This window comes from Coloeus monedula (genome assembly GCF_965178545.1).
Source record: "Coloeus monedula genome assembly, chromosome: 2".
Taxonomy (NCBI): domain Eukaryota; kingdom Metazoa; phylum Chordata; class Aves; order Passeriformes; family Corvidae; genus Coloeus; species Coloeus monedula.
In genome coordinates, this window is record NC_138782.1 from 74,937,061 (window position 1) to 74,964,514 (window position 27,454).

General features: G+C 42.7%; 2 protein-coding genes across 3 annotated transcripts; one reads left to right on the forward strand and one right to left on the reverse strand.

Moving 5' to 3' along the window:
• Window positions 1-6,316: 6,316 nt before the first annotated feature.
• MTRES1 (mitochondrial transcription rescue factor 1) lies at window positions 6,317-10,696 on the reverse strand. 2 transcript variants are annotated; one of them, XM_082303028.1, is made up of 5 exons: window positions 10,568-10,653; window positions 9,896-9,967; window positions 8,687-9,122; window positions 7,794-7,866; window positions 6,317-6,770 (listed from the first exon to the last, which is right to left on the reverse strand). In XM_082303028.1, the coding sequence occupies exons 3-5, from the start codon at window positions 9,112-9,114 to the stop codon at window positions 6,594-6,596; spliced, it is 678 nt and encodes a 225-aa protein (XP_082159154.1). In that variant the 5' UTR covers window positions 9,115-9,122; window positions 9,896-9,967; window positions 10,568-10,653; the 3' UTR covers window positions 6,317-6,593. The 2 variants fall into 2 exon arrangements, with proteins under 2 accessions (XP_082159154.1, XP_082159153.1); XM_082303027.1 differs by lacking the exon at window positions 9,896-9,967 and having other exon boundaries at window positions 10,568-10,696.
• A 12,012-nt stretch (window positions 10,697-22,708) lies between these two features.
• CD24 (CD24 molecule) lies at window positions 22,709-25,541 on the forward strand (the record flags this gene model as incomplete). Its single annotated transcript, XM_082277159.1, has 2 exons — window positions 22,709-22,783; window positions 25,356-25,541. The coding sequence occupies 2 exons, from the start codon at window positions 22,709-22,711 to the stop codon at window positions 25,539-25,541; spliced, it is 261 nt and encodes an 86-aa protein (XP_082133285.1).
• Between the last annotated feature and the right edge of the window lie 1,913 nt (window positions 25,542-27,454).

A 27,454-nucleotide genomic window follows, 5' to 3' on the forward strand; every position in this document is an offset into this window, starting at 1 on the left:
GACTTCCTGATTTCTTTCCGTTATTACTGCAACTCAGCACCAATGGAGTTAGAGATTTTTCCTCAGAAACATTCTGAAAGTATTTTTTTTAATGTGCCTGAAGTTGACAGAAATGAATAGATGAAGTTATGGTTTAGTTTCCTCTTAATTCTCTCTTAAAATTGACTTTGCTAAGAAAGGCAGAACAAGCAAGTGATGGAAGCAGCTGACTCCTAACAAAACCAAACCTCCATCACATTCACATTTTCCTTGTACTTCATCTGACAGGCAGGAGATTAGCACTTACACTGTATTATTTCTATCCACCATATTCCTTTTCATTTTTGTCATTTTCTGGATGCTGTCATTTCTAGCTAATGGCCATGAAAGCCTGTGACATGAGCAGACCACTTGCTTGGTCCATTTCCTGGGCTGTTCCATCATGGGACTCTGGTCCCCACTGAGCATTTTTCTTTGATTAACAATTTGGAAGGAAGAACTTTGATTCCCACAGGAAGGGAAGAACTGTAATAGAAGAGAAATAAAGATGTTCTTTTTCCACTTCTCCCCTTTCTTACCCACACCCCAAGACAAAATTGAATAGAGCAAACCTGGTTTGTTTTTAGCTATGTTTTCTTTAATTTCTGTTTTAAAATTTAGTGAAACTGACTTCCCAGTCATAAAATGGGCAAAATCACTACATGTCCAACCACACTCAAATTGATGTTAATAGATGGAAACAAATTATTACTGAACATTGGAGGAAGATCAGCTAATTAGTATCTAAACACACAGAACACGCACACACAAATGTCAAGTAATCACTCCGAATTTCCCTCTCAAATTTCATTATAGCAAAGCAACTGTTAGTCCTTGTTTCCAGAGGCATTTTGTAGTCGTGTGTTAGTGCTCATTTCTCTGGAAGGCAAAATATTCCGTTAATCGTTTCGGGAATGTACCACTTTGATTAGCTCATAGGGTGGTGTGTTAGCAAGGTCTACAAGTGTTCCCTCTGAAAAGAAAATCCTAAGGTACCTGTCAGCAGTAGGAATGACTCACTTGATAGGATTGCATCCTGCGTTTGAAATCTGACCCCTTGTATAAAACCAAGAGTTTGGTATTACATCATGTAATGTCCCTTGTCTCTTGCTCCCTATCTCTCCTTGTTCCAAGAGTTAGAACAAAAGAGGGTAGTGCTTGTCTCTGTGCAGGAGCATGAAAACAGATGCATTTTAGCTTCAGTAGTGCTCAGATTTGCATGGCTCACGTGCATCCCTTTGCATTCCTTTCCCTTCCATGCCACCATAGACTGACCATTACAATTGGCCTGCACAGGCTGTTGAGCACTGTAATTTGGTAGGTGCTGAAGGCAGACTGTCCCATTCTGACATGCCATTATGGGAAAAAGCAACCAACCCCAAGAAACAAAACAATAAAAAAACCAAACCAACCAACCAACAAAAAAACCCCAAACCCAGCTCCCCACCAGAAACACTTTGGTGCTTTTCTGTTTTAAGAAAAAAAGAATTGCTTATTATGTGTGGCCAGAGGGGTCAGGGTATACCCCGTGCCTCTCTCTGTCAGTCTGTAGGCAGCAGAACTCAGAACCGATTCAGGAGTGTCAGTATGTGCCTGCTTTAGTTGACCAGGTTCTCTTCTGCCAGACCCAAGTCCAGCTGCTGTGGGAGCAATTCCCCACTATTCCTTCACAGAACCCTCTCTCCCATGCCCTGCTCCATAATGCAAGCTGGCCCACATGCAGCAGATGCTGTAGGTGTGTAGCACTGCTCCTGCAGCAGGTGAGACACACAAACTGCCAGGTAATGCTGCAGGCTGTGCTGCCCCTGCTTACCCTTCTTTAGGTTACAGTTTTAGCTCACATGATGTTTAAAGGCTGCAGAAACAAGTGGAACCTGCTTAGTAGGGTCTGACCCCAGTAAAAAGGTCTGATCAATAGAGAATTTAAGCAGGACAGATTAATGTAGCCAAGTGGAACAGCTACTCACCTTCCTGCTGTCATAGTTTTCCTCTGAGATCACCCTGCCTTGTGACTGAAGCTTTCTATTTTGAAACACATGGGCACAGTTCCCTCTCCAGCCGTTTCAATCCTGGAACCACAGAGGGCTGTCTCACACATCACAAGACTCCTTAGGAAGTCTGCCTTTCTTTTCCTTAGGTCATACCACTGGTGGATCAACACTTAAAACTTATGAAAGCCTGTTTCTACCTTCCACTGTCGTGAGGACCCGGTTTTGGTAGCAGTCTTGGAATCACAGAATGATTTGAGCTGGACAGGACCTTTAAAAATCATCTAGTTCAACTCCCTGCCATAGGCAGGGACACTTTCCACCAGACCAGGTTGCTAAAAAACTCATCCAGTCTGGCCTTGAAGATTTCCAGGGATGGGGGATCCACAATTTCTTTGGACAACTTGTTTCAATGTCTCACCACCTTCAATACATACAAAAAAAAATTCTTCCTTATATCCAATGTAAATCTATCCTCTTTCAGTTAAAAACCAGTGCCCCTTGTCCTGTCACCACAGGCTCTGGTGAAAAGTCTGTCATCATTAGGAACAGGCTAAGTCTTGATTACTTGTGCTCTTGTCAGCTTTAGTTTCCAAAAAGCTTTTCCAGAAGTCAAAAAGTTACGGTTTTGGCATAATACTGTATTTATATTCTGTCCAATTCAAGAAATTACCCTGCTAAGTGCTCTTTCTTATGTTAATGGCTCTCAGGGATGCAATTTCCCTGTCCATCTTAGATGCCAGGAAGGTGTTGATTATTTTGTTGTTGTTGTTACTGTTTCTATCCTGCACAGAACAGACCCTTTCAGAAAGTTAATTTCTTCACATCCGTACCTTAGCTATCCCCAAGTCCCAGAGCATTGCTGGCATTTTTTGAGTGGGGTCTTTCTCTGGCCCTGCATGCTCTGGTGTAAGCTGCTACTGCTGGCGGTGACAGGCAGTGTGTACATGCTGACAAGCATTTGACAGGTTGCTGACCAGCAACTGGAGCTCACTGACATATTACAACACACCTCTCTACTTGTTTCTCTCAGCATCCCTGGAGATTACGGCAGCCACTTAGAATAGCAAGAATAAGTGGAATTGGGGAACAGAGGATGCATCTCATTTAGTTCCACAGCAGCCAGTGCAAGCTCCAACAGAGTGGCGACAGCAATGCCCACAATGAAAGTACAGCCTGCCATCTTCCTTTGGGTGCTTGCTCTGCAGCGTCCCTTCACTTCTGCAGAGTTAGGAACACCAAAATCCCCTAGGAAAGCTTTCCAGGATCATGTCCTCTTAAGAATAATTTTTTTTAAAGATCACTATGCCTGTAAATCAATAGCTAGACATGTATCTGCATCTTTAAACATCTACACAATCAGAAAAAAAATCCCAAACCGAACAAAACAAAATGAAAACCCCAAAACCAACCAAACAAAAAAAATCGCAACAAAACTAAACCAAAACAGCACATATTTTAGGTATGCCTGAAGAAAGCAAGAAATTATTTTAAATCCTTCACTCAGCAGCCATCACTTTCAGGCTATGGAGAGGTACACCCTGCTTAAACACAGCTGTTGAGTAGCTGTTGGCGTGAAAGAACAAGTGTCCTGGAATATGCTCCTGCTGTCTCTTCAGGACTATCTTTGTCCTTCTGGGATCTCCAGACTAGGTTGGGAGCAGACCCAAACTGGATGAACAGTAGCTACCTGCTCCTACTGGCCAGCTTTCCTGCAGACACACACCTGTGTGTGGCTGTCTAAACATATATAAACAAGAAAAAAAATCTGTCTGCTTCACAGATCATCCAACAAGTTGTGTTGGAGGAAGCACATGTTTAAGGTCACCAGTGCAAGTGGTTATTCCTGAGATACCTGTCCTAAGTGACAGCATTTTCCTGTAGTAATACAGATGTGAGCTTCTCACCCCAGTATGGTCTGACCTTTACTCAGCTCTTTAAAGTGCCTAAGTATTAAATATCCACCTAAATGCCACAATGCAATTAATGCATGACAATCTGAGATTTCATCTTCCTCTGTGGTTAGTTAAACAGTAAAAATCAGCAGTACTAGACACAGCTCCTAACTGATGTCTTCTGCATGAGAGCAGAGTATCACTGCCATGATTCACTCAGAGTTTCCTGACACAACTGGTGAGAAGACTGGCCTGGCTGAACAGAGAGCTTTGGCTGGACCTCGGAAAAAAAGGAGAGTTTTTGACCTCTGGAAGAAGTGGTGGGCAACTCAGGAAGACTACAGGGATGTTCTGAGGTTATGCAGAGACAAAAGTGGAAGAAACTAGAACTTAATCTGGCTACTGCCATGACATATATTAAAAAATGTTTCTATAAATACATTAGCAACAAAAGGTTGGCTAAGAAGAATCTGCATCATTTATTGGATGGGTGCAGGGGGAAATGTAGTGACAAAGAAATCTGAGGTACTTAATGCCTTCTTTGCCTCAGTCTCTTAATAGTAAGAAGAGTTGTTCTGCAGGTACTCAGAGCTGGACAACAGGGAGAAGAATGTAGCCCCCATAATCCAAGGGGAAATGGTCAGTGACCTGCTGTACCATTTAGACACACACACATCTATGGTGCTGAACGGGATCCACCCAGTTGTACTCAGGGAGCTGGTGGAAGAGCTCACTGAACCTCTTTCTATCCTTTACCCACAGTCCTGCCTCACCACAGAAGCCCCAGGTCACTGGAGGTCAGTCAGTGTGATGATCATTTACAAGAAGGGTTGGAAGGAGGATCTGGGAAACTCCAGACCTGTCAACCTGACCTCAGTGCTGGGGAAGGTCATGGAGCAGATAATCTTGAGTGCATCATATGGCATCTGCAGCACAACGATGGAATTGGGCCCAGCCAACATGGGTTTGTGAAAGGAAGGTCCTGCTTGACCAACCTGATCTCCATCTATGATAAAGCCACCTCCTTACTGGATGAGGGAAAGGCTGTGGATGTTGTCTACTTTGACTTTAGCAGAGCTTTTGACACCATTTCCCACAGCATTCTCCTAGAGAAACCGGCTGCTTATGGCTTGGACAGGTGCACTGTTCACTGGGTAAAAAACCTTTTGGATGGCCAGGTCCAGAGAATGACGGGGAATGGAGTTACATCCAGCTGGTGGCCAGTCACCAGTGGGGTTCCCCAGGGTACTGGGGCCAGTCCTGTTTAATTTCTTTTTCAGTGATCTGGACAAGGGGATCAAGTGCTCCCTCACTACTTTATAAATGACACCAAGTTGGTTAGGAGTGTTGATCAGCTTGGGAGCAGGAAGGCTCTGCAGAGGGATCTGGACAGGCTGGATCAATGGGCTGAGGCCAATTGTGTGAGGTTCAACAAGGCCAAGCGCCGGGTCCTGCCCTTGGGTCACAACAACCCCAGGCAGTGCCACAGGCTGGGGCAGAGTGGCTGGAAAGCTGCCCAGGGGAAGAGGACCTGGGGGTGCTGGTCAACAGCAGCTGAACATGAGCCAGCTGTGCCCAGGTGGCCAAGAAGGACAACGGCATCCTGGCCTGGATCAAAAAGAGTGTGGCCAGGATGAGTAAGGAAATGATTGTCCCCCTGTACCCAGCACTGGGGAGGCCACACCTTGAGTGCTGTGTCCAGTTCTGGGCCCCTCACAAAAAGACATTGAGGGGCTAGAGGGCAAAGGAGCTGCTGAAGGGTCTGGAGCACAGGTCTCCTGAGAAGCAACTGAGCCAGCTGGGGCTGTTTAGTCTGGCAAAAAGAGGCTCAGAAAGGAGGTTGCAGGAAGGTGGGGGATGGTCTCTTCTCCCAGACAAGTGATTTGACAAGAGGAAATAGCCCCAAGTTGCACCAGGCGATTTCTAGATTGGACATTAGCAAAGATTTCTTCACTGAAAGGGTTGTCAAGCATTGGAATAGGCTGCCCAGGGAAGTGGTGGAGTCACCATCCCTGGAGTATTTAAATGATGTGTAAATGTGGCACTTAGAGACATGACTTAGTGATGGGCTTGGCAGTGCTGGGTTAATGGCTGGACTCAATGACCTCATCTTTTCCAACATAAACTATTCTGATTCTATGATTCTCTGTCACCATGAAGTTTCCTGCTTAGAAATATGCCACCGCAATCAGTATCCTGCTGTATTCTTGGTATAGCAACAGCGTATGTAAGCATGGAGTTGCCACTGTTAACCTTTAATTAAGATTAAATAATGAAAAAGAAAGCAATTTTACATAATTGAGGGCTTTAGCCCTAACTATTTCATGAATATAGAGATAACGAAAGCCGTTCTGCTTGTTGTGATGTCAGCTTTAATGTAACCTTTCTGATCAACAAAATTAGACAGCAATTAAATAGTGATCAAATTAGTCTTTATTGGTTCATTATTTATAAGAAACTTCCTGGAAATATAAGTGTTGGATCTTTTAACCTACAGTACCACAAAACAAAGCTAACAGCAAGAAGTGACAGGCTTTATTGCATGATTATTGATGTACACAGCAGAGGGAGATAACATTCTGACACAAGCCCTTAAAAAAGGGTACTGTAATTTTGTTTAACCAAAATTCATATTTAACAAAAAATATGTTTTTCTGCAAAAATCTTATGCTGCCACATGCATAACCCCTTGTTATTTAAGTACATCCTGTTTGGGCACTTTTAAGTTTTTCCAACGTCTCAAAATGACTTTGTATTTTTCACTTTCAGTTTTGTCAGATAATTTTTTTAAGACTACCCGCATAACTACAGCAGTTCCTGTTTCTTTATCTTCACCTATTATGAGATCCAGTGTGTCACCAAGTTTCACCTGGAAACAGAAAGAGAAGATGAGTGATTATAAACATTCCCTGGGGAAAACAAATCCCTGCAATCTTCCATTTTTTCCACTTAATATTCTTATCTCACAGGAGAGGAGGAAGGCAGCCAATACCAGACCTATTATAGATCCTCCAGCTATGTAACTTCTAGGAAAGCCGTGGCAATATGCAATTACATGTCTCATGACCCTCCCTGCCGAGAGCTTCACGGTTCGTGTTATACAACCAACACCTAACTCTGTGAAAAAGGTTTCATGTATGTCTTTTTTCCTGAAGTGTGCTTCCCACCAATCTTTTTCTATCAACACAGACACAGACTAGCAAAATGCAAATTTCTTCCTTGTGCCTTTAAAACAGTTTAAAGTGTTTCAAAGAACAGTGTGCTCAGCAACTGCCTGTGCTCCTCTCAAAGGTCACAGATGCAGTACACCTCTCATAAACCAGCCTTAACTCTATGAAATCAGGAATCAAAACTTCCCATCATATTGCCCTTTGGTGACAGCAGCCACCATCGAGATTACCCTCACACAAAGAAAGGGCTGGTACAAGTACGTGTCTGGTGACCCTCCTGCCTCTCTCCCAACTGTGGTACTGCGTGCACTATTACAGGTTCAGCAACTTTCTCTCAGCTACCCCAGTTTCAACCCTTTTCTATCATCAAACTCTCCTTTTCTTTAATCATGTGCCTGCTCCACCAGTATCTCAGATTTAATCATTCCTACTCCATCAACCTCACATACACATCACTTCCTTCAGCAGCTTAAAATGTTCTGTCCTTGCTGCCTTCTCCTGACTTTCAGCCTTAGATTTGACTCTCCAACAACACAAGTTTCCTGTCTACCTTAGGTAATAACGTTTTACCCAGGGAATCAGTCACACCATCCCCCCCAGGTGGAAGTGGTGCTAGCAATGCCATGCATTCCCCTTTGCAGAGTGATCTAGAGAGAGAAGATCACACCTTAGCTATTTTCTTGTACTATATTAAAAAAAAATTAAATTTAAAGAAGTCTTACAGTTCTACTTTTCTTCCATAGTTTTTCTCCATTCAGCCTGAGTTCATGATTGTAGAATGCATCTTCTACTTTACTGAAGAAAAATAAGGTTTTATTGCAGTTACAGTGTGCAGCAAACCAAATGCAATTGTTGCTTTGCAGAAACACAACACCACCATTCATGGGCAAGGCACATTTCCACAACTCTAATTTGTGTGTAAAGGACACCTTCACTTAAGGTCAGAACAGATTTGAACTGGAAGTAAAGGTCTTTCACAGATATTAAATTAAATAATAGCATATAGTTGCTCTGTGCCAGAAAAGCTGTTTCTAGAAATCTCTCTGCTGAGTATTGAAAGAATCATGTCCCCTTTCCTGCATCAGCCAGTTTAATAATTTGTAAGGGATCAAGTTATACTAATATTCTGTTTTAACAACATAGTGATATCAGACTTCTGCAGGCTGCATTAGATCAAACATTGTGATACATTTATATACTGCACATTTACCTGGTGGACCTGGTACTTGAAGCTTATACTCACCATCCCCTATTTCACCATTCATTAAACAGTGCATTATTTTACTCCCTCAATCTCAAATGAGATCTTTTTGTATTACTCAGTACAGTATTATGCATTTTCTTAATTTTAAATAAATAGTAAGTGATACAAAATGCAATCTTAGAAATACTGCAGACAGAGCAAAGCAAAATCAGGCTGTTTCAAGGGAGGTAGGGTGAAATAAACAGGAACATCCATACATCCAAAACATGTATTTAGAGAGTCAAGAAAGCTCCACCAAAAAAAAAAAAAAAACCCAAATACTGAGTTATTCCAGCAATAAAAGGTTATCAAAAGTCAAATTTTAGAGGCATGATGTCTTTCTCACTAGCAAGTTGTTTCTTCTGTACTTACTTTCTTGCCATGTCTAAACCAGCTTTCAAGATCACATCATATCGAAGAGACTGCACTACTTTTTCAAGATCCTTGTAATCTTTTACTGCATTGGGGTCATTTTCAAATTCATCTTCCAAATTACTTTCATCTTCATCCTCTTCTTCCTCCTCCTCTTCTTGTACGCTTTGTCTGCTCCTTTTAGAGCTTTTGCTGCTTTTGTTCCGCAGAGAAAGTACTGATATATACTCTGGAGAGAGTCTTAGTGCACTGAGCTTGACTGGGGAAAAACTGAAACATCTTCTGTAGTTTACTGTGCTTGCTTGACAGCTACAGACTATGGTTCTCCTCCAAGCGGGATACAGTTCATTTGAGGGAAATTTCTCCCACAGTCCCAACCAGACATTTAGTTTTCTGAAAGTGGTGATGGGGAGTCTGAAGCCAGTCATAGCATACCCTAAAATAAAACAAACATTCATATGTAAAAATAAGCAACTGCTTTGATGGATTGAAAGGATTTCCCCACATATGGCATAACAGTTACTACAAAAAGATGATTATCCAGTTCCCCATACAGCAATGCATCACCTCAAAGCAGGTATCCCTTTCTCATACACTGGCCACCATGACAAAGAGCTAAGACACCAGATGAGAAACAAACACAGAAAAGCCCAGCGGAACACTCTGTTCGTAATTCCTTCTCTGGTGTTCAATATTAACTGTTCAAACACATTTGTGGCACTTTCCTCCCCACATCTGAAATACAATTCACAAAATACACAGAAACGACGCTATCTGTGTCAAAAAAAGCACGGGGAGATCTATATTTATCATGAGTCATTGTCAATACAAGCAAGTCGCTGAACTCTGCAAGCAAGCAAATCCAGAAAAGCCGAAAGCTGCTTAACTTCAGTTTCTGCTTGGACCACAACACTCCTGCGTGGCAAAACGCTGCGCAACTTCCCCCCGTTTCTCCAAACGGGAACTGGCACCGTGGTACTGCTCGGCAGAAGTAAGACGGCTCTATGTACCGCAACAGGAGTCACACCGGGAGTGACCCGGCAACAGCAGGCTCATGTGCCAGCTCCCCGGTGCTGCTGCTCCTCTCTCCAACCTGGGACAAGTAGGTGGAAACACCCCCAAACACCCCAGATGTCTTTCAACGCTCTCAGAAACTGATTTACAGTGCCTGCTAGCTGGGTGCTGCGCTGGCTTTTCCTGTGATCTTACATCCATGGAAACACGTGTTTCCTTATGAGATTAGAGTTCGGTTTCCCGCAGCCAAGTGACCTCTGCCGAAATCTGCAACAAGGCGGTATTTGTGGTTGAGAAAAAAGCCCTGATCAATGAGGGCAATAACTGGGCAAATAAAAATAACCACACCTCCCCTGGCCTTTTTCTTGTTTCTAAATACGTGAACTTAAAATACATGACATATAGTTTGAATTGTAGGATAGTACAGTGCTCGCAGAAGACACAGGCCTCTCCTCAGTTCGGGGGCAGATTCCAATAGTTATTGGGACGTGCAGTTAGCTATTATTGCTTCTTTTTAGCGCTCGACCTTAGTTTGTTCCGCGCTGGCCAGCGGGTACAAGCGGGCCCGAAGGGCCATGAGCCCGCCCCGCACACGAAGAGCGCCCTCTCCGCCTCGTTGGAGCCCTCGGGCGGGCAGAGCCGCGCCCGGCACCCCCCGCCCCGGGCCGGCCCCTGACCCGCCGCCGGGGCGCTCGGTGCCGGCGGGAGCGGGCGGCCCCGCCTTCCCTGGCGGCTGCCCCGGGAGGCCGCACGGGCCTGGCCGCCGCCCGCCCGCCGCCGCCGCCGCCACCCGGCCCCGCGACCTCGAAGCCGCGGCGCGCCCGCCCCGGCCCCGCCGGAGAGGCGGCCCGCGGGGCGCGGCGTTACCTGGGTGCCGCGGGCGCCTCGGGCCCGGGCCGCGCCGCCGTCCCCGCGCCGCCGCTCGCCGGCCGGAGGCGGAGCCGGAGCCGCCGCAGCCCCGGCTCGGCGCCCTCTGCCGGGGCAGGGGCCCGGCGGACCCGCTCCGCGCCCCGGGGCGGGACGGGCAGGAGGGCGGCGCGGGGGCGCTCGTTTCTCCGCCCCCTGCCCGCCGGTTTGGGAGCCGAGGTGGCTCTCAGAATCACAGGAAGGATCAGGTTGAAAGGCACCACAGTGGATCATCTGGGCCAACCTCCCTGCTCAAGCAAGGTCATTCCATAGCTATGGCACAGGATTGTGTCCAGGAAGTTGTTGAGTATCTCCAATGAAGGAGGCTGCACAACCTCTCTAGGCAGCCTGTTCCAGTGCTCGGTTACCCGAGCAGGAAAGAAGTTCTTCCTCGTGTTCAGGTGAAACTTCCTGTGCATCATTTTCTGCCTGTTGCCTCGTGACCTAATGGTTGGCACCACCAAGAAGAGCCTGGGTCCATCCTCTTGGCATCCCCCCCGTAGATATTTGGGGCTGACTCTCTCCTTCTGCATACTGTGCCCGCCGGTTTGGGAGCAGAGGCTCGAGAGAGAGGAGAGAGGCAGGAGGGCAGCAGGCTGAAGTGGGTATCCTGCCAATCCCTCCTCAGCAAACCGCGAGGTCCCCTGCGCTTGGGCCAACCTCTGCCCTGTCCTCTGCTGGAAGACTGGTCCAGTCACTGATGGTCTCCTGCCCCACTGAGAAATGCCAGAGCTCTTTCCCATTATAATTTTCCTGGCTTTCTAGGGAAGTTCTTTCTGTGTTTTCAGCCCCTCATGCTCTGCCCACATGCCCAAACCAGAAAACCGTGAAAATCTCTCACTGGGGAAATCACTCCAGCAGATGCTCAAGTTTCCCGACCACAGACTGATTCGAAGGGCTTGGCCACCATGACAATCTAATCCAAACCCTTTTGTGGCCTAAGGTTTCCCTTTATCTTTTTTACTTTCCTTCACATTACATCTCCCTCTTTTGCTCCACATCTCCATTACTGGTGGTAATTCATAATTCCTTCTCTTCGGAGCTCAGAAACTAGGAGAGGTCCATCCCTTCTTCTGCCTTCTCCCACATTTCTCTATGCTTTGCACCAACCACACCTCTCTGTGTGCTTCTGAATGCTCCAGTTTCTCAGTATCTGGGGAATTATCTGTATCCATACAGAATAGGCACAGAATGCAACCAGATTGGTAGCATCTTGCCCTGATGTATGTGGCTGCACGAGGTTTAGGGTAATTTTGGCAGATGGAAAAGCTCCTCAACTTCACAGTTCTGCTTTAAAATGCCTGTCACCTCACCTGACAGAACAATTGTCCCTTGGAAAATTACTGGCAAATCTGAAAAGTGATACAACTGTGGAGCTACTGCTGCACAGCAGCTGTGCAGTTAACATGGGCATTATAAGTGATTGCTTAATTTTACATGTGTACAAACTTTGTCATAGTCTGTACAGATGTACATAAAATGTTCAACATAAAATGTTTGAATGGGAGGTTTTTATGTCAGGGATATTTGGTAATGGAGCAATTCATGGGCAAAGCTATTTCCTCTCTTTAGAAAGTTCACTGGGAAGAAATCTCTGAACACCTTTGTGTCTTTATGTATTTTGAATGTTCCAGTTCAAAGTTATGTGAGATTCTGACCAATTTCAGTTGAGAATATAGCCTCTAACTTTATAGCACTTTCCCCCAATGTATCTTAAAATATACATGCATGCATACTTACTGAGGGGGGAAAAAAAGGTCAGTAAGAGTAACTTTCTTGCATTTATAGCGGCATACAGTGAGTCAGAACAGAAAAGAATGTCAAGAGCAGTGTGGGGATTCCCTGAGCAGAAATGCTACCTTCTCTAAGGAGGAAAAAAACCCATAGCTAAAATCCAACAAAAACCACCCCAAGCCTGTCTTTCCATACACCCCATTCTCTTAAAATCTTTTGGAATTTGATTTGTCTCATGTAGGATTAAAGTCATGATCTAACATTGCTAAGAGTGAAGTTAACTTACTCTGAGTAAACAAAAATATATGTATTAGTTCTTTGCTATGTTATTCAGGCATTATACATCCTTATTACACCTTTGTCTTGAAAGGCAAGGTAAGGAGTGTGCCTGAAGTCAGCCCCTCTTTTGTATTTTAAAATATGATGATATAGTGGCATCTCGCAGAAGCAGAAATTAATCAGATGCAGAGGAAATGTGACTTGGTTGTCATGAACAGGCATCAGGAATCTGATTTATCTCATCATTTCACAACCCCAAAGAGACGTCACCTCTGTCACACTTGCTTAATTTCCTTGTCCAGCTATGTGGGCAACTGTTCCAGTTGTACTAGTTGGAAGGTACATCATGTTATTATTCTGTCTCAGTCATGAAAGCAGCTGCTTACCAAGGTTTTTTTGGGATTTTTTTCCCCCCCCAGGATTCATTCAGCCCTGGACTGTAGAGGAACTTCAATGTCTCCCAGGTCTTCTTGTTGTCAGACTCCCTCCATGCTGCAGAGTGGAAGGGCCATGAAAGCCCTTGTACAAGATTTGTACTGCAGATAGGTGAGTGCTTTGGAACTCCCGACCTGGGTCAGTATGTGCATTTTTTAATGAAAAAAACAATGCTAAAATGAAGTTAAGAATGATTAATCCTGCTTTAATTATATGGAATTGTAATTATAACCAAAATGTTCCCGAGGGGGAGAAGACCTCAGTGTAATTTTTCTCTTCTCCCAGTTTACCATTAGATGGCAGCGAAAAGCTCTTCTCGAAGCTGCCGTGGGCTCAGACTTCCCTCACAAGAGGCTTTGCTCAAGCACAAATCAGTCATACCTATCTCTGAGCAGGATTTCAGGTGATTTGAGTTTGGTTTTTTTTTTTTTTTTTAATATGACACCTCAGCAACATACAGTCAAAAGTTTCAGCTTTGGTAAGAAACAGTGATCATTCATTTCTGGCATATTCGTGGTGGTCTAATTTTTTTTAAATTAGTCTGATCAAGATGTGTTCTTTTTCCCATAGCTATTCTCATAGAAATGCTTCATTTTTTTCTTTCAGTGGAGTCATCTCCTCTCTAGGAAGGGTAATTCCTCTCTTGTTTGGTTTTCATTTTGTGTGTTTCAATATACTCCCTATGCCGTTCACTCACAAGGAGATTAGTCTTTTAGGTTTGGTAGCTCAGAGAGAAAATTCTCCGTAACTTTTGACTTGTATGTTGGAATCTGTAACTGGGAATTCCCTTCCCACTGCCTAGGGTTTTTTGTTACGTTTGTTTTCCTGCAAGGTCAGTCAAGTGGCAGTGCTGGATCTGCTGACACCCACTGCATCTCAAAATAAAGAGCCCCATGCTGCCATTCGAGTGCTGTGAGTAGCTCTGACTAACATTCTGCAGTGCACATCTCACCAGATTACTTGTCTCTGCAGATTTAGCTTCAGCATTGCATTGTTGAGACCATGTGCTTTTTAAGTTACACTGCTTATTTCAAGGTGAGAAGGTGACTGGACAGTGTTCTATGCATATTTATGCTGCCTGGCCAAACAGAGTGTCCCCACATGGGCATCACCTTTAAGTTTGTCCATATTCATTTGAATAATGAGCTTCCTGGCTGCTAATTCACCTCTTTCCAGTGTCACACCTATTGTAGCTGCTTAGATGTTCTTTTTTCTTAGTCCAAATCCTAGAGACAATTCCTCTAGCTGGTTACTTGCATCCCATCTGTGACCAAGTAATCCTATCATCTCTTTTTCTAAAGCCCCTCTCTGAAAAATAATCTTTCATGCAGCACAAGCTTCCTTTCCAGCCCTTCCAGTGCTGCCTTTTCAGTTGGCACGCTGCTCTAAACTTCCCTTTCTCACGCATTTGCCCATATAATCTACTGTACCATCTTTTACTATAAAACATTATGTTTATTCTCTTTAGGATACCTTTAATGTATCCATTTCCTATCCCAGTACACTGGAACTTGGCTGTTTCTCTCTACTTACCAACTCTTTCTGTTGCCATTTCATCTCTTGTGAAAACAACTGCATTATGGACTTCTGTCCATTTGTTCCTGCAGCCACATTGGCATCCTGCATAGAGAATCCCTTTCCAGAAGTGAGCAAGGTTTCACAAAGCACCTTTATTTGCAGTTTACTTATTCCTTGAAAACCCATCTTAGACATTAAAGATGGGTAATTAGAGGAGTAAGGGAAGGTGTATGAGTTTCAGGTATTGTTTTGTATTTCTTTAAGTGATGGAGATATAGCCACTTGTTAATGTAGCATTCTCTCTTTTTTTTCCCCCATCCTTTTCACTACCCAACTAATCTGGCTTTTGTCTTCCCGTTGTCTTTTAAAGTAGGAGGCCACATTGAGCCATAATAAGAAAGAAACTGGAGGTGGGCAGTGCAGATTGCTCTGACCAGCACTGAAGAAGTGATGGAGGCCACTCTATCAGTCAGAGCATGGTGAACCACCTAAACCAGAAATACAGTGCTGCCTTGCCAGTGAAAACTGGTGTTACATCAGTGGTTAAGCAAATGGGAGGAAAACAGTGAGTAACTTCCTTCAGACGCTCTGGTATTAAATCCAGCTACACCAATATTAAAAGCTCTGCAGTTTCACTGCTAATTCTTTAATTTCCCCATTTGGTGAGAGGTTTGCAGTGAGATTTGTTTGGTTGTTTCCCCCTCACTTTCTTGTTTGCTAATTGTCTAAAATACAGTAATTTTTTTGTAGGAAAAGTTATTGTGCTGTTTCCTAAGACAGGCTTTGAGACTTTCATTCATTCTCTAGTGAATGTGTTCAGGTCCTGCTGGTGTTGGTTGCTGCTCTAGGATTTATCTAGCTACCACTAACAGTGGATGGCAAATGCAATAAAAAGCAAAAGCAATCAATTAAACATTCATTATTTTAACCTTATTTACTAGCCATAAAACAACATATGAGCAAATGTTAAGTAGTTTGAATTATTTGTTTACTTCTATGTTTCCTCTGTGTTCTCCTCAGATGAATGTCTTTAGCTATTAGAAAATAATGTTCTGTTCTCTAATTGATAGTAACTAATTCAAGATATACACATACAAGTTTAGCATTATTAATTTCCAATGGGGAAATTTCAATTGTTCCTCCATCTGTGTATAATTAAAGTTTCCTTAAAATAAGCAAACAAAAAGCCCCAAACAAAACCAAATCAACAATGTTTTGTGTCAGGTTTGCTTTTAAAAGCAGAAAAAAGACTATGCAAAGTACTTCAGCTTCCATTGTGACTAAGGATCCTAGTTTTCATGATTAGCATTTATAAACAGAAAAATGGATCTGTTTCAATGCACCCTTGACACACACACATAAAGAAATAATACCAATAAAGGTGCAATAAGGAGGGATAGAATGTCAGAATAATATTACTTGGTGTCAAGGCCACCCCACCCTTTCACAATGTCCAGCTCCAGAGGTGTAAAAGATGTGTAAATCGCATAGTAGGAAGATCTGGGATGATTTATCTCCCAGGGAAGCATGTCCTTGCAACACTAGCTGTTTAAACTCTGGGTGTTCTCATCACTGTGTGACCACTCCTCTGCACCTTGCATAATGATATCCTGTGATAAAGTATTCACCATTTAAAAGATACATGAAGTCTTAACACTCCTAGTGATACACGATACATGTTTCCTTTCAGCTGTTCATCTTTTCAAATCCTAGACTAGTCCATTTTTCTATAATGAAATGGAAAGAAGAGCTGATCTACTTACCTTTTAATCCTATTTGTTCTTATTTTGGCTTACAACTGTGTCTTCGCATCCAACTTTAGATCTTCCTGTTTATCAGATTTCTCCATGGTTCATTCTCATTACTTTGCTGTCTTTGCCTGTCTTCTACTCAAACTAGAAATTACCCAGAAAAGCTTAGAAAAGAATAAGCCCTTCAGGATGCCATGCAGTGGCCATGACTAGGAATGAATTCTGAACCTGGGTACTCCATAAGACATCTCTCTTTTCATATAGACTTTCTTCTTGATAACTGTGGGTAAAAATCAGCCCTGTTCAGTGGCAAAGAGAAGGCAGCAAATAAACAATGACAACAAAAAACCAAACCACAAAACCAAGGAAACAATATGGAAGCAGAAATATACAATATTCAAATTGCAAGGTACAGATATTCAACATTGCTCAAAAGAAGATAGACTTCCACTGCTATCAGAAAAAAATGCTTCTTATGCAGGGCTGAAAACATAGGTCGTGTAAAGTTTCAGGGATAGAAGAAATCCCAGCAGTCATAAACTAATGATGATGATTAAAATGACTAATAAGGATGCAGAGATTTTCAGTATATATTTTTTAATTTGTTTGGAAAGAAGCACAGTGAAGTAGAAGTATAGTATGAGGATAACTAACTTTCTATCCCCAGGTAATAGAGGTAATGAGGAATATCAAATCCAGTGGAAGAAATCACAGACTTACAAAGCTAGTACTCAAGATGATGGTAAGGAGAACTTGGCTGCAATAATTGCAATTACTAATAAGTCTTATCATAGAAGGAAGATTCAGGGAGATGGGGAATGTGCTAACATTGCACAGTTGCTCAAGAACTGGAGTGAGATAATCTCAAAACTGCATCAAACCACAAACAAAACAAAAAAGCTGGGAAAAATTATTCTTTCTAAGCTGCATCAATGGAGTTGTTGAATGCTGAATTCTCATCTTGAGTAGAGTGTGCTACTTTGGAATACACCATCTAACTAAGACAGATTTGAGAGAGTACAAAGGAAAGTGACAAAAAAGCATAAAACTCCTGTGAAGAAAGGTTGAAGGAACTGAATCTGTTCCTCAAGCTATGGGAAAATATAGTGGCAAATGTCAGAGCGTATCATCTACACTCTTTTGGTAGTCAGTGAAGAGATGTCAGCATCTCCAGGAAGTGATTAATCTGTTTCAGATGTCTGTGTTGAAATGAGATTAATTACATCATAGAAGCACTTGTTTCCTTTAATCATCTATCAAGGGTTTCCAGGGAGACTCACTGAGATGTAGATGGCTGCTGTCATGCGACCCTTCCTTCCTCCTCTCAGTGCAAAGTGTCTGACATGTTTTCAACCAGTAAACACTTTGTTACAAGTCTGGTCATCATTATTTTCCATGCGCTTTACTAGGCAATGTGATTAATCATTGCAATGCAACACGGACTTGAAGCAAAGAGGACTTTGTGTTGTGAGAAATATTCTGCAAAGATAGTTTGGCAAACAAACAGGAGGCCTGTGGGCTGTGGAATACCCTTCACTGATTTTTTTCTGAGTATAATGTTTAAACTTCCCTCAAATCAGAAGATGGAATAAATGACCTTTGATCCTTCTTACTTCTTCTTGTCTGTAGACCTGTTATCTGACATGATGCCTCATGAGTGAAGGAAAGTTCTGTCTTGGTTTTGTCCTATTCCAAGTAGCATGATCCCAAACAATTCCTGAGCATGATTCAGGGGTTGGCCCAGGCCAGGGACAACTACCTACCTATAGACAGTTTAGACTCAGCCTCCATTTTCTGGAGACTGGGAGAGTTTAATAGGGTGGACAGGGTTAGACATGCCAGTTGGCCTGAAGGCCAAAGAACAGGCTCTGCTACCATTTAATTTGTTTGTATTGATGTCACCCAAGAGTTTGTTTGACTTAGGGAGAAAGGTGTGCTTTCAAGCACATCTGAAGCCACACCTAATTGTGTAAGCTGACACCATCCCTTGGAGTCAAAAGATCCATGAGCATTAAAGCAGCAAACCTTACACATTTTCTTCTTGAGACTGTTTCTGAAATCTCAATTTCCCTTCTGCTCAAACTTCCAGGCTTATGATTCCAGGTCTGGAAATCATGGTTTTGCTTACTTCCATAACAATACTGCTAAGTAACCAGCCCAATGCCTTTGTCTCAGAGCAACACGGAAGGGAAACAGTGCCACTGCTGGAATCCTGGCTCTGTATCATGGCAGCAAGGCCCATGTCTGAAGACATGTATGGTTGAATCTAATCAACATTTATTACCAATAAATGGAGATTTACAGTACCAGCAATCATGCCTTCCATTAAAAGCTTTACTTATATAAATTTAATATAAACCCTCAACTGGAAGAGGAAATGCAATCCTCAATATATTTTCCAAGTTCTTACTCAAGACACATGCCAAACAGCTTTGTCCAGTTGTCTAAAATCAGTCTCAACCAGTCCCATCAGTATTTGAGTCTTGTTCTGCAATGGCAGTGAATGTGCAACTATAAGAAAGGTGCTTCAAAATAACTGGCAAATTCTGATTATATGGCTGAAGCCACTTCAAGACAGGTCCTTTCCACTAAACAAGCAGCAAGAGAAGGGCCAACCTAACTAATGAAATGTTAGGAAACATTAGGAAATACTGACATGTGAGTTTCTCAAGGCAAAACCATCTAAAAATGGACACCAAGGAAACATCACCAGATGATGTCAGCTTAGATCAGCATTTGTCGGCTAGTTGATGAACACTGCAAAAATGGATTTCTCCAAATCTGTCTTTTGAAAAAACATCAGGTTCTAATACATAAATACACAACAAGTTCACATAGCTTATAATATGACTCAGGTGAGTACTGAGAGCTGCAGTAACCCCAGCTTGAAATGGGTGAAGACACTGAGAGGAGCCACAAGTTCTAATATATGAGTAGTAAGTTCTAGTCTATGCACAACCAAGGAGAGTGAAGAGCTGACTGAGGAGCACAGGATCCAGTGATTCTCATTGGCAATTGATGCTCCTAGAATATTTTAGATGGATCAAGACCAGCATCTAAAAGGTAAGAGTAAATTAATGGATAAGTCAAAATTATTTCTCATTAATTCCACTTATTGCTCTGACTACGCTTATTTTGCTAAAGCTTTTATTTAAATGTAATGTATTTGAATAAATTACTTACATATCTTGTAGACTTCTCCTCTGCCTCCTTTTATAGACAACTGTTGGGTTTTTTTCTGCCAGTTGTTTTAGCTGATCTTGTTTTCCAGTACATTATGCAAAGCAGCACAAGTTTTGCTTCTGCTCACTGAACTGAAAGCTATGCTTATTGCGAAGTTCAGTCAACTTAAGACTCACTGGTGGAATATACGTATGAACTTACATTTAACTCAAAAGACCAAAGTAATTTTCTCCCTTCTCTTTGCTAACCTTTCTTATCAAAAATTATGTATTTAACTGGGAGAGGTGCTGAGTACTAATCTGACCTATGGAAAAAGCGAAAGGAAGCAGAACAGTGGGGATTTAACAATATTTAACACTGTGTCTCAGCATGATGAGAACTCTAAGAGCGCCTGGTATCAGAGGTTGGTTGATTGAGGGAGTGTACTATCTTTTCTGAAAGAAAAATATCTGAAGTTCCTTTTGGCCACCAGGTAGCAGTACTTCACTTTGTACGGTTCTCAGCTCACAGCATTCCTTGCCTTGTCGAAGAATCCATATGTTGGATTCTGGACTCTTGCTCAGATATATCTTTTGCAGACTTCATGCTAGACTTCAGCTGAAAAAAAAAGATTTTTGAATTAGGAATGCAGGTGATTTATGTGCTCAGGAGGAATCAAGAATATTGCAGCTTTCCTGAATGGGGAAAGTTGGTTGTATAAATCTAATGGAGTGTAGGCATTGTAATTTCCAATGACAAAAGTTTCTATGAATATCTTGGGTTTAAAATATTTTTAGCATTTATTCCTTGCTGACAGTACATTTCCTTATTTGTGATAGTATTTCAGGAATATTTCAGAAAGGCATCTTTGTGGCCTCAGAACATAAACTTTCTGTAGTTTTGTAATTCCAGTAATGTATCATTTCTGCCAAGTGTTTTTAAACCTCTGCATTTTTCTTTATTTTTAAGTAGAGGAACGGACTTTACAATATTTTTAGCAAAACGGAAGATACCCTCATTTTCACTGAAACTTGTTAAAACACCAGAAGTGCAATACACTGTATAATAATAATAATAATTTTCAGTTGTATCATGCTGTATGTCAACTTACAAGAACTGTGCATCATCCTTTTTTTTTACAGTTACAGTTCAAGACCTCAGGCAAGTTGCACAGCAAGAGAGAATGGGAAAGGCCATCTGACTGTTCTTTCCTCATTCTCATCTGTCCTGGTGTTGACATTTAAGTGTCTCAGCTGCTGCTTCAACCTGGAACAGTCAGTTATGATCCCTACAGGATCATGCAACAGCTGTATCACTTCCTTTTCTCCCAAAAAAGATGGGAGGGATAATAATGGAAACTATCTCTGTCAGCTTTACACTAGAATATTCTTTGTTTTAGCTGTTGTAGAGCCCTAACTGGATTCCCTTCATTTTTCATTTCCTTCAGGGAATCTGGTGTCAGAATCATGTGAGCCCTGACATTACTGCTGTGATTCACGTGACCTCTCTCACAGGGAATTTCACTCTTCTGTAGTGTCAGGCTTATCTACTGAATGAAAAGGTGACCTCCCCTCCCATTTGTGATTCATTTAACTATGACAGCCAAAACTAACTGTTTGCAAGGGAAAGTAGTGGTAGAAATGTTTTCAGCTTTATCACTCTGTCATTTTAAGTCCACCACAGTTCTCTTTCTTCTCTCCTTGTATCTCCGTAATCATGAAAACCCATCTTCTGGCATCCAGCTTTCAGCAGACAACCAGTGAATGTTCAGAGACATAAGATGATGAATTTGTTCCCATAGTTACTCTATTGATAGACTATGTCTCTTATAGTTAAGAACTGGACTATAACTATGATCAGAATGAGGGAAATGTTGCTTCAAAAGTGCTTCAGACTTAGCATACCTCTTAAAAGCTCTCTCATCTTGGTATAGAATGAGGATTGCTGTTTTGGGTGGTACAGCTTACAAAACGCCTTTATTTCTGGAAAAATAAAGTAATTATAGCTTTGTTGGGCATTCTGAAGGAATTAATATAAGACTTAGTTTGGAACAATATATTCATGTCCAACACAAGTCCCAGCACCTGGTTCAACAGCGCATCTCTCCACGTTTCCTGTGCTTTTGGACTGAGTTCTAGCAATGCCTTTGGAAACTCTTTGAAAGCAGTCCAGCCCCTGAAGATGGCCAGTGAGTTATGTAGTGCTGGACTTGGGTATCTCTTCACACTGTTCTGAGATAAACACAGACCTATCCAACTTTGAAACCTGTCGATTTGTCTGAGCCAACAGAAAATCTTGCCCTTCTTTTAAATAGAAATAACTGCTTTGCGACAATAGAATTAGCACATTGGTGTGTCTTTTTTGTAGTTTATAAAGTGAGCACAGACTATTTTTGTTCAGTTGGCCATACACTGAGACATCTGAAAGATTGTGCCAGGGCCTCACCAAATCAATCTTTAGTCAGTTAGGGGGAGAGATACAATATAAGTACAGCATTTACTGTGCCGGAAGGTAGAACCTATACAGAGGTTACAGCTGGAAGAACTTTGTGTTCCACTTGTTACACAGGTTTCTTTAAAGAATAATGGTAATAATAAAATATTTAGATCCAAAGAGTGCTTGAAATTGCAGCCTGTGGTCTGAAGCCTGAGCACTAATGGTGAGGCAGCTCTGAACAAGATGGGATCTTAACTCCTCAGTTTTTCATCCACTGCTCCTGCCATTTAGAAATATTTACAGCCGTCCTTATCTTTCCTTCTCTCACTCATGATTTAATTTTTTTTTTTTTAATGGAAAAAGGCTGGTGTTTTTGTAAACAAGCGTTTCTCTGGAGTAACTGCAGCTCAAAGCGCCACAGCCCTGTGCCAGTCCCTCCATACCAGAGCACGACGCCAGCACTAGAGAGGGGCCGGCGCCTGTAAGAACCAAAGGGGGCAAGCAGAGCTCCCGGGTCTGTCGGAGAGGGGCCGGCAGGACCCGAGCCGGCCCGGGGGAGCGGAGCCCGCAGCAGCGCGGGACGAGGGTGCGGCAGCGACTTGCGGGGCCCCGGCGGGCACGGAGGGCGGGAGCAGAGGTGTGGGGCGGAGGAGGGGGAAGGCGGCGGCGGGGCGTCACGGGAGCCCTCGCTGCTATAAAAGGGCCGGGTGCGGCGGAGCGGCGCATCCCTCTCGTCCGCAGCCACAGCGGCAGGAGCAGCACCAGCATCGCGGCGGGACAGCATCAGATGGGCATGGGGACGGCGCTGGCGGCGCGGCTCGGCCTGGGGCTCCTGCTCCTTGCCCTCCTCCTTCCCACGCAGGTGAGCCCCGGAGCGGCTCGGCGCTTGCCCTCCGCCGGCCCCACGAGAGAGGCGGGGGAGCGGCCGCGCCGAGACCCTCCCCGTGGCTCCCCGCCGCGGCGGCCGCCTCGGGAGCGGCGAGGGGCGGGTTTCTCCCGAGAGGAGCTCCCGCTCGTGTGCGCCATCCCGGAGCCCGCCGCGGCGCCCCGCGGGCCGCCGTGGGTGGCGGGCGGGTCCTCCGCCCCGGGGCGGCGGCGGCGGGCGAGAGGAACGAGCCCGGGCAGCCCCGGCTGCAGACGGGGCGGGGATGGGCGCGGACGGGCGGCGGGGCGAGCCCGGAGCCCTGGGACGGCAGCGGCGGTGCGGTGGATTATCCCGGTCAAAACAAAAAAGATGAAGTTAGAGTTCACCGCCCTTTCTTTCTCTTGCGATCCCCGAGGGAAAGTCGCGGCACTGTGGTGTGAGCGGCAGCTGAGCGCTCGTTCGCCCGCTGATTACAGGGAGAACGATCCCTCCAAACCCGAGAGAGCGCCGGGAAGGCACCAGTGTTGCAGCGGGAGCCGGGTCTGACCCTCCCCCCACCAAAGCTGCGGGGCTTTGGGTCCGGTCCTGGGCTCGGTTCCCGGCAGGAGTGGGACGTTTAGGGGCTGGAAGCAAAGGCGCCAGCCTCTGGCTGCTGCGCTGGCCGAGCCTTGCCCTTGGCACAAAGGTAATGGATGCAGGAGCGATCCGCTTCTCTTTAAGTGGCCAAGGCGAGCGGGGCTCCCAGATTCCGTATCGGTGTGTCGTTCCTAAAGACCACCTCTTCAAAAGGGTGAATACCAAAATATCAGAAAAATGAACAGCAACGGCATTGCTGGATTGTGTTCCCTCCTCCTCTCCTCTTTGTTTGCAAGGAAGGGCATTATCCCTACTCCATTGTGCTCAGTGGAGTCTTGCCCTTGGCAGCGATGAGAGGAGAATCAGACCCTTTGGGTTACCGGTATTTGTCACATTCACGTTGAGAAAACCTCTGCGGTCCCATCTACTGTGACGTTGTGGAACTTGGCTATAAGCCTATTCTCTTCCACCCCACCCCCGCCCCCCCCAAAAAAAAAAAAAAAAAAGAGAGAGAAACTAGTGGGTTTTTTGTTTAAAACCAAGAAAACTTTAAAAATACATAACCAAGAGTGCAATGATGGTGGAGTCTTTGTGTGAAGACTGAAAAAAATTCTAGGGCAGGTTGGGACTTGCCTTGTAGGTTATTAACTCAGCAATTCGTTATTGATCACTTTCAGACCGGTTTCAACAGAAACTTCAGCACAGCGATTTTTATCCTGCAGTCCTGAATTGCTTCCAGCATGGTGCCAGTTGCCAAAAATGCTAACTACCAGAAGCTTTACACCATCCTTACGTTTTTCTATTGTATGCTTTTTTTTAGTAAAAAATACTGAAAGAAAGTGCTTATGCAGTTTTCTAATAAATTTAACATTGACTTCATAGCTTTAGTATTGAGGGATTTTTTTTTTCTGCTGATCTATTTTCTCAGCAGCACTAGAAACGTGAGAAAATAAGAACACCTTTTGTAGACAGAATTACTTATTAAACTAACTAACCTCTTAAAAAAAAAATGTTTTTACTTGAATTAACTCTTAAGAGCTTACCAGAATGCTCTGATAGAATACAAGTTTGCTGCCATGCTGAAGCCAAGCTTTCTGTATTATGCTCATTTCTGGGGAGGAGATAATGGGATTCTTGCTTTTGTTTTTTATCCTTGTGTTTCATGTGCTTTTTTTCATGGGAATAAAAATACTTTAGGTTATCTTTGAAAGTTTTTTTGTGCATGTGTAGAAAATAATTTGATATTGAAGTTGCACAGTTTTTATTCTGGCCCTATAATGCAGAGTTATGAGGGGAAAAGGGTATTTTTTTATTTTGCTTTCTATCAGCATTTTTAAAATTTGCTAATATATGGTCTTTTCACTGCCCTTTTTTTTGTATGTTCTAGAATGCTGATAGGTTGTGATTTAATCAGTACGGTTTCATTGTTCTAACTTCTGCAGCTCAGTGCTACCACAGCAAGATAAGAGAGGCTGAAATATTAAACCCACTCACATAAAGCCCCACCATTGCTTCAAAAGAAGCCACAAACCAGCCCCAGAAACAGTATCAATAGATTCTTGACCATCATTTCCTCATTTTTTGTTTGTGGCTTAGTCTGAAAAGGCAGACTGCAATTCATGCAGTTGTTTGAAAGTCTTTCTTATCCTAAGATTTGTCTTTACATAGCTCTACATTTGCACTTTTTTTTTTTTTGGTGAGGTTTTTTGAAACCTATTTATCTTCTAATTTAGGGAAGGATTTCCGTAAAGTAATAGCTATGTAAAAAGATTTAGAAAAATACTAGATTTAGTTCTTTAACAAATCCCACGCATGCAATTCAAAATGTCTTTGTCCTTAACTGCACAATGAAAGGCGTGAGCATTTGTATATATCATCTGAGTACTGTGACTGAGTGGGGCTACACGGTGTTCATTGCTACAAATCTGTTTCTGATTTTTAAAAAAAGACAATATAACCCTTTTTGTTACTTCCCCTCCTCTCCACATTTTAGATCTACTGTGGTCCCAATGGAACAAGTCCAACACCTTCAAACAATTCTTCAGCAAGTTCCACTTCTCTGTCAGCTGTCACAAATTCAGTGAACAATACCACCACTCACGGACATGGAAATTCTCTTCACTCAACCACAAGTCTTTTTTTCATTCTCTCAGTTTCGCTTCTGTATTTTTGCTGTTAAGAGACTCTGGCATGGAAATGGCTACTATTTCCCACCCCGTTTCCTGAACCACCTGAGATGGCTAGATCTCCAACCCAGCATGAGAAGAAATGAATCCAAACTCCACATCAAACCAGCTTGGTTCCACTCCATACTCAAATTAGTACCAGTCTGACCTAGAGAAGCACTCAGTATTCTGACTTTCAAAGCTGACCAGTGTGAAAAGACCAGCTTCGGCAAGGAGGTAAAATTATGAGCTCTTTCACCAAATGAGTTGGAATCTGGAAAACAAGATGGAAGCAAAAAGAGACAGTACTGACAAACCCAATTCAAAGCTGACAAGAAATACAGTATCTTATAATAAGGATGGATGATAACACTCCATGAAGAAAAAAGGCTAGAGAGTTTATCTACCATTTAGAATAAGGACTTGAAGAGTTTTATTTTTTGTTTAGGTTCCAAAAAGTCAACAGGCTCATAGAACCCCTAGAAAACACAGAAAAGCTCAAATGATTCTGTTTCTTGCACAGCCTATATGGTTATAACTTATGGATATTAGGGTGCATGAAAAACAAACATCAGTAAGAAGGGTTTCTTCTAGATTTCATTTGTATGAAATTGTTACAAGGCTAAAATAGAATAACAAATTTTTGTAAGTATCCTCTTATTTAACCCCTGATTCCTAACCAACTGGTTAGCCAGGCAGGGCTAGTTTTGAAATAGCTAAAACCCCACCAGTTTTCATAAGAGTGGAATTATTTATGGTGGGAATTTGAATTTGACATTTTATTTAAATTGTTTGTATATTAAACCATATGTGCCAGAGAAAGGAGGTGTGGAAACATTAGAAAAAGTACCAGGAGCTTTTTGTAAATGAAATTCAGAAGAAAAACGAACAAACAAAAAAGTCAATGGATGTATGTCTCCTCTTTCCTTTATTTCTCCTCCCAAGCTCTACAAGTTGTGTAAGTTTTTTTGCTCCTGGAACTTTCCTTAATTATGAAGGATTTATGAAATCTTATGAGTAATGTTATAGTGCTTTTTTTTTTTTTTTTTTTTGGCACAAGGTGAATAACTTACTGGTTTTTGAAGAGTTTTAATTGTGATAGTCTACTTTAAACCTGGGCTAATATTTGCGGTGGGGAGAAGGAATGGGGAGAGGAGAGCAAACCGCCAAAGAAAAAGAAATTAAATGAACAGGTGTTTGGAATATGAAGACTGGAGTCTTAATTTAATCACTGAATTTAAAAGTTACGTTTGTAAATACTACTTTTTAAAAATTTTTTTCTGAATCAAAATTGCTACACTTGCACAGATTGTTTCTGTATCATCCAACACTTTAGAAAATAGTATCTGGTACTTGATCAAAACAAGCTTTGTTGAGGAAGTTCAACTACCTTGATGATGATACCTTGTCAGAAAAAAATTAACTATGTTGATATGATCACATGTGAGTGTACATGACCATACCACTGTCTGTAGATATTTATCTCAGTATAAGATCATGTCAAACATGAGTGGCTCTCTTAATTTTTTTTAATACACATCTGTCTTTCAGTTACATTCCCACCAATTCACAGTATCATATATTAGTAGCAAGCTAACACAAATTCATGTCAGTGAGTGTACATGGACATTTCCTTATGCTTATCATTTGTATCCAGTAAAATGTTAATGATTGTATTTTGTGTTTGTGTAATAATGCTTTGATTTATTAGGTACTGATTTTCATTGGAAAAACCTGTAAATAAAACAGTGGACAGGCAATGCATTCTAGATGCACTTCCAGACACTTCTACAAAAACTTGTACCTTGCCTGCGTTAAGTGAATGAACTGTTAACCAAGATGGTATATGTGATTAAAAACCTCAAGGTCTAGAAATGCTGAAGTGTAATTAGTTTTATTTCTCTGGAAGGTTTTCTGCCACTGGGAG